At 36.0% G+C, this 13,383-nt stretch overlaps 1 protein-coding gene across 1 annotated transcript in view; it reads right to left on the bottom strand.

Moving 5' to 3' along the window:
* PIK3C3 (phosphatidylinositol 3-kinase catalytic subunit type 3) overlaps positions 1 to 13,383 on the bottom strand; it is a 67,075-nt gene that overhangs the window by 26,062 nt on the left and 27,630 nt on the right. Inside the window, exons 17-22 of the mRNA XM_050987060.1 lie at positions 11,838 to 11,969; positions 9,687 to 9,815; positions 9,286 to 9,355; positions 8,616 to 8,680; positions 6,325 to 6,409; positions 5,173 to 5,247 (exon numbers count right to left, since the gene is read on the bottom strand). Coding sequence (XP_050843017.1) covers positions 5,173 to 5,247; positions 6,325 to 6,409; positions 8,616 to 8,680; positions 9,286 to 9,355; positions 9,687 to 9,815; positions 11,838 to 11,969 — 556 coding nt within the window. The remainder of the gene's footprint in view (positions 1 to 5,172; positions 5,248 to 6,324; positions 6,410 to 8,615; positions 8,681 to 9,285; positions 9,356 to 9,686; positions 9,816 to 11,837; positions 11,970 to 13,383) is intronic.

The following is a 13,383-nucleotide window of genomic DNA, read 5'->3' as shown; positions in this document are numbered from 1 at the left end:
TGATCCAACTTCTTTTCATTTATTGTGCCTTAATTTAAAGGGCTCCTACTCTTTAGATATGCTTATAAATTACAGACAAAAGTGGACCTCTTTTTTGGTTTACTATTGTTCCCAAATGAGTGCTAAATCATAAAGGCGAGGGATTTTTTTGTTTGTTTCAGTCATGACTTAAACTATAACCAGGAGTTACTTAAGACAACATGTGAAACAGATATCATCTTTAAAACTAGTGCACTAGAAATCACCCTGTCCTTCTCATTTATTTTACTGTGGAAAAAGAAAGACACAAGGCATTTACTGACTGGAAGAAGATGAGAAGCTTCCAGGAGTAAGCAGTATGCATATAAGAATTATTTAATTCAGAATCTAAGAGTTAATACTATTGGCTACTTTTGAGCTTTTGATAAGTTATTTTATTCTATGAGTTTGACTACCATTTTCCACTCCACACCTCATTTTCCAACATATGGAATAAAGAGGAAAGGCCACTGGAGACTTCAAGGATATGACACAAAACATGGAAGGTACCCTGACTACCAGTCAGGGTGTCAGGGATTTCGAAGTCCATTTGACTTTCTTTCAGTGATCTTTGAATAAGTGAAGCATGGACCTGTAGAGAATAAAAATTCATACCTGGTCCTTGCAATAGCCAGTAGCACCTGACTGCAGCAGGAGAGGATGATCTGTCCATTACTTTCACTCCTAATACCTAGACTTTAATACAGGAGAAAGTGCCTATAGAGCAGCACAAAAGATTGTTTCATTTTGCTAGGAAAAAACACTGAAAACCAGAAAGAACTCTGAAAACCTTAAAATGCAGAGGACAGAGCAAATTAGATGCAATTACTGAAATAAAGTAAGTCTGATGGCAATTGTTTCTTAACAGTAAAAAAGGCAAATGACTTCAAACTACTCTGTTCACGTTGCTGGGGAAGAACAAAAAAACCACTAAACAAAAACACAATTTGTAAACCAAAACAAAAATTTCATTACTTCTTTGTAACCCTCAAGCACCACTATTATTTTAACTTGGCCCATATAAAAAAATATACAATTTAGTTATTATTTTCACTAAATTCCTATTTTAAATTTGAAGCAATAGGATGAAAATTCCTTGATGAAAATTACTAGATGGATGGGTGTTGTGGTGCGCGGTCGGTTTCTAGTTATGTTATCTCCCCTGTTTTGTACCGTCACCCCTGTTTTGTGATGCTTCCCCCTATTACAACCCTATACCCAGTTCAATGGTTCAGTCCTGGTTCCCCCTTTCCCTCGAATGGTGTCCTCCCTGTCTGGGCTCGCTGCCAAGTCCTTTTCTCCACCCCTGTTCCCCTGGCAACTGCCCCTTTTCGTTACATTTTCCCCTCCTCCAGAGCCCTGTTCATCTCCTGAAACCCCCCCCATCCTTCCAGAAACTTCTCCCTTCCTCAGGGGATGATTGGGCCGGTGCTCTGAGCCCCTCCGTGACCTTTATATCATTAGTTCTTGTCCATGTCAGTTATATTCAATTCCCCTCCTCAGTTTCCCCCATTGGTTCTTGTACCTGTGTTACACCGCCTTTATATACTGCTGCTCCCCTTTGTCCTTGCCTTTTCCCGCCTGGATTCCCTGGAGACAATGAGACATTAAAACTCTGGACTGCACCAGGCGAGTTAAGACCCTCTTTTCTCTCTGGCTTCTCCGCCTTGCCGCTCCTCTCATTACTGCTGCCCTGTCGAAGGCGCAGCCCAGACGTCCCTGACGCATCCGGGTAGTGCCCCCCGCTGCTGCTGTGCTCCGAGCTAGCTGCGGCCGCCTCCTCCGCCCCGCTCTCGGGGGAGTGAAGTGCACTCGACACAGCAGCGCGGCAGATGGGGTGTTTTTCTGGCTTTCCCAGTAAATTCTAATGTTACTGTCAATTTTTCCCTTTTGCTAACAGACCAGTGGCATGATGAAAAAATCGGAATGCCTAATTTACATTCATAAGCAGCATCTTACAACTTTTCTAAGACTACACAACAACGAAAGTAATGTGAATTTTTAAGAACTTATTCAGGACACGGGTTTTGAAGTCAGTATGCAGCAACAGATGGAGGTAAAGTTTAATACTGTCACCCATGTAGCTTGTCTTAAGCATTATAACTCACCTCCCTCCCCCAAGCTGTCCATTCTCAAAATACATTCTATTCAGGCAAATTATAAGAAAAAAAACAGGTCTAACATTTATAACTAGATGACAAATGCTGTTCAAGGTACCTAGAAGAAAAAGTGTTTTAACAGATCAAAAGCTAAAATAATAAGCCCCACAGAAAATGGAATTCCAGAGAGAAATCTAAAGGACAAGAGTATGCATTAGTTTTTATTTTTTTAAAAACTAAGGATGTCCTCTATCAAGACTAGTAAAATTTAAAAACATATTTAAAATTTGTATTTTACACACTACAGTATTTTACAACATTAATAAATGTATTTAACAATGTAGTTGTCTAAGTACTGATAGAGAGTGAATGTTTGAATCTTTCAGGTTTTCTATTTCTACCATCTCAGACCTGCTCTGGGATAGATTTTTTGACTAAAAAACACAGGAAGTAGAAATACTTGGTGAAATTTCATATATGAATCTATTCAGGTCCTTGCTCTCCTTCCTGGCCACCCTTTCTAACCAAGACTGAAGAAGAAATGTGGTGTCAGTTGGTGACCACAGTTCTACCTCTAAGCATTAAATGAGAAGACGTCCTAGTGCTTTCTTCTATTGACAAAAGTAAATGTGGTTTTCAAGTTCTGAGCACCAAGTCTTTGACCTGCTCTCTGATATTAGCATCATAATTTTATCCACATAGCAATTTTCCCTCCTGCTACAGAGCAATGTCAAGTGTATGGCTCAGGTCAAAGACCCTGTACTTTGGGAACTCATACTGGGAACTTGCATTTTCATGCAGGTGATCTCTCAGAGGTTACTGAAAGATAAGCTGGTCATCACTAGGGTGAGAGCAAGTTGGTCAGAAGCACACATAAGCAATGCTATCAAGAAAGCTATCTGAATGTCTAGGATATCCTACACTATCTACACATAGCCTGGACCTTTGTGAAATCTCTGCATGTCTATAAAGCAAGTTGAAATTACTAAGATCCCTCTAAGGGGAACAGAAGACTTCGCTTGCGCTATGAAAGCTGAAATACTTTCTAAGTCTCCTTATGAATGTACTGACTGCCATGCAAATATGAAGACATCCATATCCAGATATTTTATTAGTACCGAGATCCTGACTCTACAATCAAATCAGTGAGTGTAAGAGCTGCAGAACAAAATGTTCTCAGGGGGAGGCATGGCGTAATTACAACGTAATAGCCTAGTGCAATTTCCATGGAAGTTAACATGATACACCTTGTATATCACAATCCAGCTTCACAACCACCCAGATCTTCCTTCCAAGGCAACAAAAGGAATGTTAGCTGTTAAATCAGATGCCAACTTCAATATATAAATCAGTCTGTAATCCTGAACAGAGGCAGCACTGATGTTGCCTAATCCTGGGCATAAAGCTGAAAAAGTGTCTTGTTATCCACAAACCACAGTAATATCTTCTATGGCTTTAGAAATAAGATTTTAAAACACAGAACAATTGAAAATGCATTTTGTCTCCCTAAGAAGTAAGAATTTCAAAGTTTTCAGAGAAAATAAATATCCCTGTCATGGAATACTGAGTATTTAATGGCCTTTGGGTTACCCGTCAAAACACATTTATGAAACTGATGCAAGTCTTTTTGTAATTTTTAATATTAATGACAGATAAGGATGTTCTGACTGAAGGTTCCCCACACCTCCTTCCAAACACACTTCTAGAATTGTCCTTGAAGTATAATGATACAGTACTAAAAATCCAGATGTCTTTTTCAAGACCTACAAAAAAGCTGCTCCATTTCTAAAACTATAGGCATAAAAGAATCATTAAAGAAAATATAAATTATTTCATTTGGTAACTGACATCTCACGCAAAATCCCACATTTCTAATGAACTACATGAATATCATCAAGAAAGGATTCATACAGAGTCATATGATTTCAGGAGAAGAATGAATGTAGCTTCTTCTAACTTAAGGCTAAGGGATTCTCAGTAGCAAGAAACAAACTTTGGTAGCAAGTCTTTGTTGTACTTGGAACATGTAGAACATAAGGATTTTTCTTCATAGCTCACAAAAGCCCTCAGTTTGTGGCAGACTGTGGGTTTTCAGACTTGGAATGTACGATGGATGTGCACTGCCCTCTGCTGTACTCCCCAAATTCTTCCAGTAAGGCCACCGTGCTGTACTTAACACAGACAGGTAAGATACACTTTATCCCAAATCAAAACACTGAACTATTACTACTCTCAGCATGCAAGCAGAGCCTGCTATGGAAACATTTATACCCGCTATCACAGATAAACAAGAGACCTCCCAAAACAGATCTTTACGTGATTGTTTGTATATTTTCAAACAGATAAGGTAAAATGCACTTGGCTTTAGTTGTTCCCCCATGAGCTTAGAGCAAGACCTTTTACCCTAATCAAGACCAATTGTTAATTTTCTACTCTTTCAGACTATCATGGTTAAAAGCAGCATATGCTTCAGCCTTACCTGTAACTAACAAGCCTTCCACGTGGATGGGTCTCTTTTTCCAAATAACATTTTTTATTTAAATGTTTCTCATTCAATAAACGTATCACTTCATAATAAACACTTAACCACAACTCTTAATTCTCCACCACTATGTAATGAAGGTATTCAAGCAATCAGAACTCCTAGGGAAGCTGTAGTTCAAAAGCAAGCAAGCAAGTAAAAATAAGCCAAACAACAATTCAAAAAGATGTTCCCCTATAAGAAATGTTATTTGTCAAAACTTTGTGAAGCACATGCAGCTACACATGAACTCATTTTCAATGAAAACAACTGAAATTCCCTCTATCCCACAGCAGTGATTATAATAGTTGAAGTAGTATTTTCAAGTCCTTCATTTCCTCTAGTTAAGAAATCATCTTATACACACTGGAGCAAATATTACCTAAATGAGACAATACAACTTACATTTTAAAATATAATCTAGTCTGCAATACTCAGTGGGTTATATTCACGAGGAAAATGCAATGAAAAAGTACCACCACATTAGAAATTAAACAACTGTTGCTATAAAATTATACTGCTAAAAAGAATTACCTGTTTTTGTTAGCAACAGATTATCCAGATGTCTATCTCCAACTCCAAGGATGTAAGTAATCACACAATAACCAGCTGTAAAAAGTAAATTGTAAACATCAGTATGAGTACCCTTCTTGGAGAGAAACAAGTTCCACACAATTAACAACAGCATATTACATTATTTTAGCTCTAGTTCACTAACAATAAATATACCACAGAAACTTGGGGCAGGAGTGGTGCTGGTGAAGAATAATCAATGTCAGCATTATGAAGAATGTTTCAAGTACTAAAACTCTAGAAATTATTCATTACTGTCAGGATTTTAATTTCTTATGATACAATTACATGCCTGACCCTTAAAGACTAAATTAATTCAATACTGGGATAAAGGTACTTCAAAAGAAGCTGAAATATTTTGAACAATGTAAATGTACATGTTTTGAACTGGAGCTATTTTAAGGCTACTGTAAACAAGTATTAGGCATGGATATGAGCCTGGATATCCATGTCAGCAGCACTCACAAGATCAGCAGTGATAAAAAGCAAACTGTTTCAATTGTTGCTTTCACCCACTAACCAGAACAGTCTGAAGCAGTTCTAAAAGTTGCACCATCAGAAAGAGAAGGGCAAAGGAGAAGATACTGTGGAGTCATACCTGAATGCTCTTTTCTTTTCCTTTGGTTAGGTTTTTTTTTAAATTTTATGCACAGCAAATATGATATTTTAACATGGTCATTAGCCTACTGAGCATGAACTACACTACCACTTTTTCTTTTCATATAAATATAACCACAGACCCCAAAATACCTAATGTTTTCAAAACCAATTAGAATTTTGATACAGATGATTTATCATTACATAAATGCTTTACATGTCCCTGCACTAAAAAGACCCTAATTCACAATACACAGAGGGCAGAGGTAAGATTACTGCTGGAAGCAAAGAGTAAGTCATACTCTCCTTTAAGAACTACCAAGAGCGGTCTTGTTTGTGACAAGCCAGGCTTAAAATTATTCTTTTCACTGCATTTCTGACAGCAAGTACATGCACAGTGCCCTGTTTGCAGCCAAACTGAAATAACCTAATACCTCATCCACCATCCCCTTCAGATTTCACCTAAGAAGTAGGTGAAATCTGAAGTAGCTGGTAAGCTGTTAGACTGTAACTCACCACAGCTCTTAACATACGTGTCCATCACCTCTGCGCTGATTCCATAAGGGCCAGTCTCACTAGGGGCATGTTTTCTGAAGAAGTTCTGGAGAGAATGCCATAAGGATACTTAGTTATTCCACATAATATGAAACTGGGTCTTTAGGAAATAAAAAAAAAAAATTAAATCAAGACCACACATGGCCATTATTACAACCTGTTAAACTAACAACCACCACAAAACCCTAGTTTAATATCACTGTATTTATATCCTGTCTCAATCATCATATTCTTATACTCAACACAGAAACTGAAAAGCAGTTTCCTTTATTAAATGTTTCAGAAAATTGACTATGCACTTAAAAGTTACTAATCAGTAACAATGAGTGACAGTATTTCCAAGGCAAACTGTTTAAGTCATATTAACAAAAACTAAAACAACGTTAACAGTCCTGCTTTATAACTACATTTGGAGAGCACATTCTTACACAGTTTAGCATTCTTATATATTTCCCTACTCCTCAATAAAACCAACTGCTGCTATTGAGTTCAAAAAGAAAATGAGCCTAAGTCAGTAAATGGAAAAATCTCAATTTCCTATGAAGTGTGGACAGAGCCAAACAATCCTCTTAACCTTCTTGAGTAAGAGAAAACTCAGTTATATCCAAGCCTAAAAAAGTTTTTTCCAGTAAGCACAATCTAAGGAAGCACTGTAAGAAGAGTGTAGTAGTCCCCTGGACAGCATGTAAGTTACTGAAATCATAATGAAAAAATAAGACACTTATGTAAATGAACTTCGAAAACATGAACTGCAATTTCAAGGTTGTTGATAGAAGGTAAGTAACACTGAAACACCAAATCACCTTTTCTCTCCTGGAGATCTGTGTTTCACCAGGCAGCACTGGTTTATTTGCTTTAAATCTTTTCAATAATTAATACAGTAGTTATATAGAGTGCACATCTTAACTAAAACTGCTGTGAAATCCAAAATGATCACTTCCAAAAAAGAGTAAACTAAACTTCCACAACACTTGAAAGTGTTCAATTGCTTTTTATTTCCTTGACCTCTGATGCCTAGCTATTTTATCATGTTTCAGCACAGGAAAAATGACTCTTTTGGTGCACTGTCTATTTAGATTAAAAATTCTTCACAAGAATAATTGCTCCTTATGTCTGCATAGCAACTGAAACAACAGGGCACCTATTTCCAGTCACATGACATTGTAAGGAATTGAAAAATAACAGTTTCACAGGCATTTCTATACAGATTATTTTATAAAAACACGTAATGGAATCAGTCATGAATAGTACATTTGCAAGATTACAAAGGACTGTCAAGAAAGCACTGCATAATCTGTAAAATTATTGACTGTGCTGATATACCTTTTCACAACCTATATAGGATGGAAAGAAAAAAACGCCAAACTTATGTAACTTGATGCTGGTCACTGATTAGTATTTGGTAAGCTTATTTGTTAAGTAAATGATAATGAAAAATAATAAACAATGTAGATCTTCAAATTTTTAACACAGGTAGTTTATAGGAGCTGAGAGCTAGCTTGGCTATGGCTCACAGTTACTGAGCTACAAAAAAAATGCAAACTTCAGTATCATCTACACAAAAGGAAAAAAGCACCATGAAAAATCATATCCAAATAAATGTTCTCTATTTTCATTAATAAATCTATTAGCTGCTCACCTCACATAGCAATTTAGTATGTTTTTATCCAGCTATATTTATCTCAACCAGCTGAGTTCTGCTATCTAACTTGTGTGCTGGGATTGAAACCAATGTGAGTTTTGTGGCCACTACTCAGTTGTGTGTCTCCACTCAGATCCATGAGAATTAAGAAAATCTGCTAAGAAAACCAAGTTACAGTACCTATACATCCACTATTGAGGACAAACAGGCTTCATAAATTATATGAATGAAATATTTAGTTGTTTCATTGAAGAAAGAAAATAAATAATCAAAGCATTGATTGACAAGGTCAAATGAATGAAAGACAAACACTCTGAAACAAAGCATGCAGCAAAAAGTGTCAGGTATCCGCCAATCGTCATTACAGCAAAGCTGTGATTTCAACATCATAACTAAACTCCACGGTAATTTATTTAAATAGTGTTATTTTTTAGAACATGAGATACTCAAGTGGTCATTTATGTATACCTTTTTAAACAAACCCCAAATATAATTTGTCTTCTAACAGATCAAAAAAATCAGCTGAGAGACTAAGAATTTTGCATAAGAGCTACGCCTTCAGCTTACACTGTTTGATCATAAGACAATTTACAGCTCCCCCATCACGTACCTGTATAGTTTCCTCAGTAGCAAGAACTTCTGCAACTGGTACTGATGGAATAAACTGCATGAAGCCTGTGACAGAAAACAGCCAAAAGAGAAAATTGCCAATGCATAGAACTTTCAAACTACTCTGTAATACATGTTTATGAATGGACAGAACTAATACACAGTCATTCAACTGCTTCTCATAGGAAAAAAAAAACCTTTTTTTTTGATCCCATTTTCTAATCTCCTGCTTTCAATACTTTTAAAACAACTTGTCATTAACACCAAATTAACTTGCAAAAGGTGTGTCTTCACAAGTTTTCAAGATGAGAGAAAGTATGTTGATGGCTTTCTAAATATTTATTCAGAAAGTATTTAAAAGTAGACAAGTTTGATTTTTTGTTTTTCTCCTCCATTTCATGCAAAGATCTCTAAATAGAAGTGTTAGGTTATTTATTCATGATCACACTGCAAGCCACCAGCAAAGACTGGTAACTCCTGATTGTCATTTACTACTAAATCCAGACCAGGCTCCTTTTATGGAGATATTTGAGTCACCTATAAAACACTCTGGTGACTCAGATTGTTTACTTCCATGGCTTAAACTCTAACAAGACTTTCTTACACACTAAGAACACAGAGAGCAGATTCTTCTCCATACTGTACTTTTAGAGAATGAAGTGTACTCATACCATGTTTCGTACTAGTTGCCAGCACTTTATAGGGTGTCAGCTTCAAATCCAGGTTCTCTTTTCTTAGCAGCTGGAAAAAAACAATATACAAAAGCAAAGATTGATGCAACAGAAAGGCAAATTCTATTAATAAAAGGATGTGTATTGGACATTGATCTCCACTGTTCTTCACTGAAACTGATAAATGAGTGAAAGCCTGTTTGGCAATTCTGTATTTTTTTTCCTTAATCTACACAGGGTAATTGCACATCTATACAGCAAAGAAAAAAAGGCCACCTAGAGATCTGAGAACTCTGGAATTACCAGCAATATAAGCTGTATTAACAGTGTTTAACAGTCTTGCTTTTGACAAGGAAAATCAAGGAAACAGAAAGACAAGGATATAGATTGATAATTTTCACCTTATCCATGAGTGAAATAATCTGAAGAATAAGTTGGTCTTGACGTAAATCATCACCATGCTTAAAAATTACAGGATATTTGCCTCCATCTTCTGTCTTGAAGAATAATTGAGCAGGCATTAAGGCACTCTGCAAAAAGAAATATACTACTAAGTTGGTTCACAGCAGTGCTCATATTAACACATTGCTACAATGGAGCTCAGAAATAAAATCTTTTGCACTGTATTTACATTGCGTCAATAGTTTATAGTGTACCACTTCCAATTACCAAAAGTGTAACTGTATTTTAGTAAGAAAAATAGCTTAATGTTTTCCTTCCTTTTTTATCAAGGATATATTCTCCCTCCCTGCACCCCACAGAAGAAGAAGAGGAAAGGACAGAAGTATTCAATTTTTTTCTGTGTGCATGTAATTCCAATCAACAAGGAAGCACTATGCAAAAGGTCACATCAAAACAAATTTAAAGTGATCAGATCAAAAAGTGACACAATTATAGGATAAGCAAGAAAGAACTCCTAGGGGCAATTAATTGCTTCCTTAATCTATTTAGCAAAAGTGCCTTTTTATATTATCATTTGAGAAAGCCCATTTAATTGTTTGCAATTTTTCCACGTAAAATGGGTCAAAGGGGATCAATTATCTACATGACTGTTACAATCTACTGCAACTGACCAAGTCACTTCCCTCCACGGCAAACCAAAAATAATCAAAGTACAGAGTTTAATCTTGAGCAGTAAGATTACATTTTTAAATTAATACCACAAAATTATTAAATTCCACAAGTAAAGGCAAAATTATTCTTTAAGTAGTCCTACAAAAGCTAATGTAATGTCCAAGGGCACCAAAAATCAGTAATTCCTTCCTTTTTAATTCTATTTGGTTTTTTATCCCATAGCCCAGAATGAGATATTAAATGGAAAAATATCAACCATCAGAATTAGGAGAAGAAAAAAAATCTTTAATTTTGAAACAAGTTACAGCTCACATTTTTGGTCCTACATTGTTTGCACAGCTACAGAAGACCAACATGTAAAAGAATGCCTTCAGTTTGCCCTGAATAACTTCAGCTGTTATTACTGATCGGAAATGTATAGCTGCTGTTCCAGCAATCTGTTTCTCCACATTCTTTCCCTAACTCTTAAATCATACTCACACAAAATGATGATTTGCAAAAGTTTGCTTTCCTAACAAAATCTTTGGCTGCCTCCAACCAAAGGTTGCATGCAAGAGCATGCAACTGCAGAAGCCTAGGCTTCAAAGGAACTAACTTGATATAGAAAGTAGCAAGCTAGAACTGATAGAAAACTATGCACAATATTTCTGATTTTAAGCAAACTCAAATTACAACACAGTCAACAAAGACTCTGATGAAACTAGTGTGAATAATAAATCTAGGACCTACCAGAGATGACAGATTTAACACTGGCTGTCATAGTACCCTACATTAATTCTTTAAGTGGCAAACAAAATCCTCTGGGACATAGGTCCAACTTGTACAGAAAATAGTCATCCTAAAATTAGATTGCAGTCACCTATAGGAGTTGAATGCAAGTTTACAAAATGGCCCAACACCACTGAGCACAGGTAACAACTTACACTGCCAAAATTAACTTACATTTCAAGCAGTAAAATGAACAAAATAACCCCAGCCCTTTCAACAGTACATTGGCTGTTTTACGGTCACAAGCAGCAGCTACAGTTTGGTTTAAGGATTACCAAACATGGATACTAGATTTAGCTGTCAGCTGACTGCAACTACATGAAAGGACCACCAGAGTGCTTTCCACTCTTTATGAACTTAAGCTTTATTAAGCAATGGAACAGACCCAGAGATCTAAAGGAGACACAGCACGTCTGCTTTCATTTACTTGATTTTGATCTTTAAGTGTTACTCCTGTTGAACACACAAACAAAATTCTGGGAAATTCTGAATTTCATCATCAGTATCACTCTTATAAAAGCTGATTTAAAATTTAAAAATTTAAATTGAAAACAGAAGAAAATACAGAGTTATTTAACCACTTAAAGAGCATGCCACAATTGCATTTTGCCTTGACTATATCTATCCCTTTAAATCTTTCAACTGATGTTTCTAAGCTTATGATTCACAAAACTTGTTTGTATTTCAGCTATTCAGAAGATCTCACTTACCTTGAAGAGTGTGGCTTTTTCAGGGATTATTCCTTTAATTTTCACCTGAGGTTCCAGAGGAAGTGGAATAAGTTCCATATCTGCTAAATTCATCTTTTCATTATCAGCTAACAATGCCTGAAGCCTCTCATTCTAAAAGAATGAAAATTTGTTTAAGAAAAAACCCCACAAAACATAAAACACATACTAGGTATATATGAAGTCCATAAACAAAGGATGCATTACTTATGAATATTCAATTTATTCAATTCTTTATCTGTACAAAGAATCAAGGATTCACTAATATAATCCAGGAAAATAAAAACTTTCTATTTGCAGTTATTTGAATCACAAAGGAGATATTCCATCTAGTTTTAGTATGCTCAAGAACTTTTCTAAGTTCCAGATATGATAGTCTCAAAAAAACATACTGCTAAACTGCCTGCACAAAGCACAGGATGATTTGTTTTTCATACCAAAATTAAACGTTAGTTATATTTCAGAAATTGATTAAAATCCAACTCAGAAACTTTATATCTCTCAATTCCACCAAGGAACTTCCTACCACCAAGTAGGAACCAAATGGCCAATAGCTTGCACTGATCTGATTTCCAGACGTGCTCAACATTCCTACATCTGTAGTTATCAGAAACACAAAACTCATCAATTTTTGAGTGTTTTACACTTGGTGTCCTACATACTCTCTAGCCTTCTCCCTTGCTGAATATAAAAGACACAGAGGTCAAGGAGGCCCACAACTGTTAGGAACAGTACTAGTGCTCAACTGCTGCTAGCTAGATTGCAATCTAAAAGTAAAAGCCATGTATTTCTTAGTTTTACAGAAATTTCCTTAAAGAATATACAGCTGAACACTACCAATGCACAAGCAGAAATCTTACAAACTGAAAATTCTTTTAGCCTTTGTTACTGATACACAGAGCAAATTACCTCACTTTTTGTTAATAAGTGCTTTATTTTTCTGCATAAATATATCCTGTACATTTAAAGAAACCATCACACTGAAAAACTCATGTTTAAAAATACCAATGTGTGTCAAAGGAAAAAGTTATATAAAAATAGAACTCCCTCTGCCATTTCCACTTTCTTTCCCACACCCGCCTTTAAGGTGCACTTAAAACTTTAGCTAAGAAGGACAAAGCTTCTTGAAACATATAGTAGAAAGTCTTTTCATCAAGACCCAACAGAAAGCAGAATTCTGTTAAACACATACCTCATAGAAGAACAGTTTTGTTGCTCTCAGAACAAAGGAAAGCTTGCTGGCAAGTGATTTTCACTTTCTGTCCTGGCATATCACCCACATGACATTAACCTGATATTCTCCCACATCCCCACAAAATGTTCAGTTACATCATCAACTATTTACTTATTCTCTTATCCTTCTTTGGCCAAAACACTCCATGAGTGTTCATAAGGGCCTCTTCTGTTTCCTATCTACAAACTTTGAACAACCTTTGGAACTTTGAACTATCAGAACCTTTCTAAAGTTTGTTCACAAAATTAACCAAAAATATTACAAATAACAAAAATTATTACAGAAGGATGGACA

The sequence above is a fragment of the Serinus canaria genome, chromosome Z (genome assembly GCF_022539315.1).
Source record: "Serinus canaria isolate serCan28SL12 chromosome Z, serCan2020, whole genome shotgun sequence".
Classification (NCBI taxonomy): Eukaryota; Metazoa; Chordata; class Aves; order Passeriformes; family Fringillidae; genus Serinus; species Serinus canaria.
Note: the sequence above shows the minus strand (reverse complement) of the source record. Positions and strands in the feature narration are given on the sequence as shown.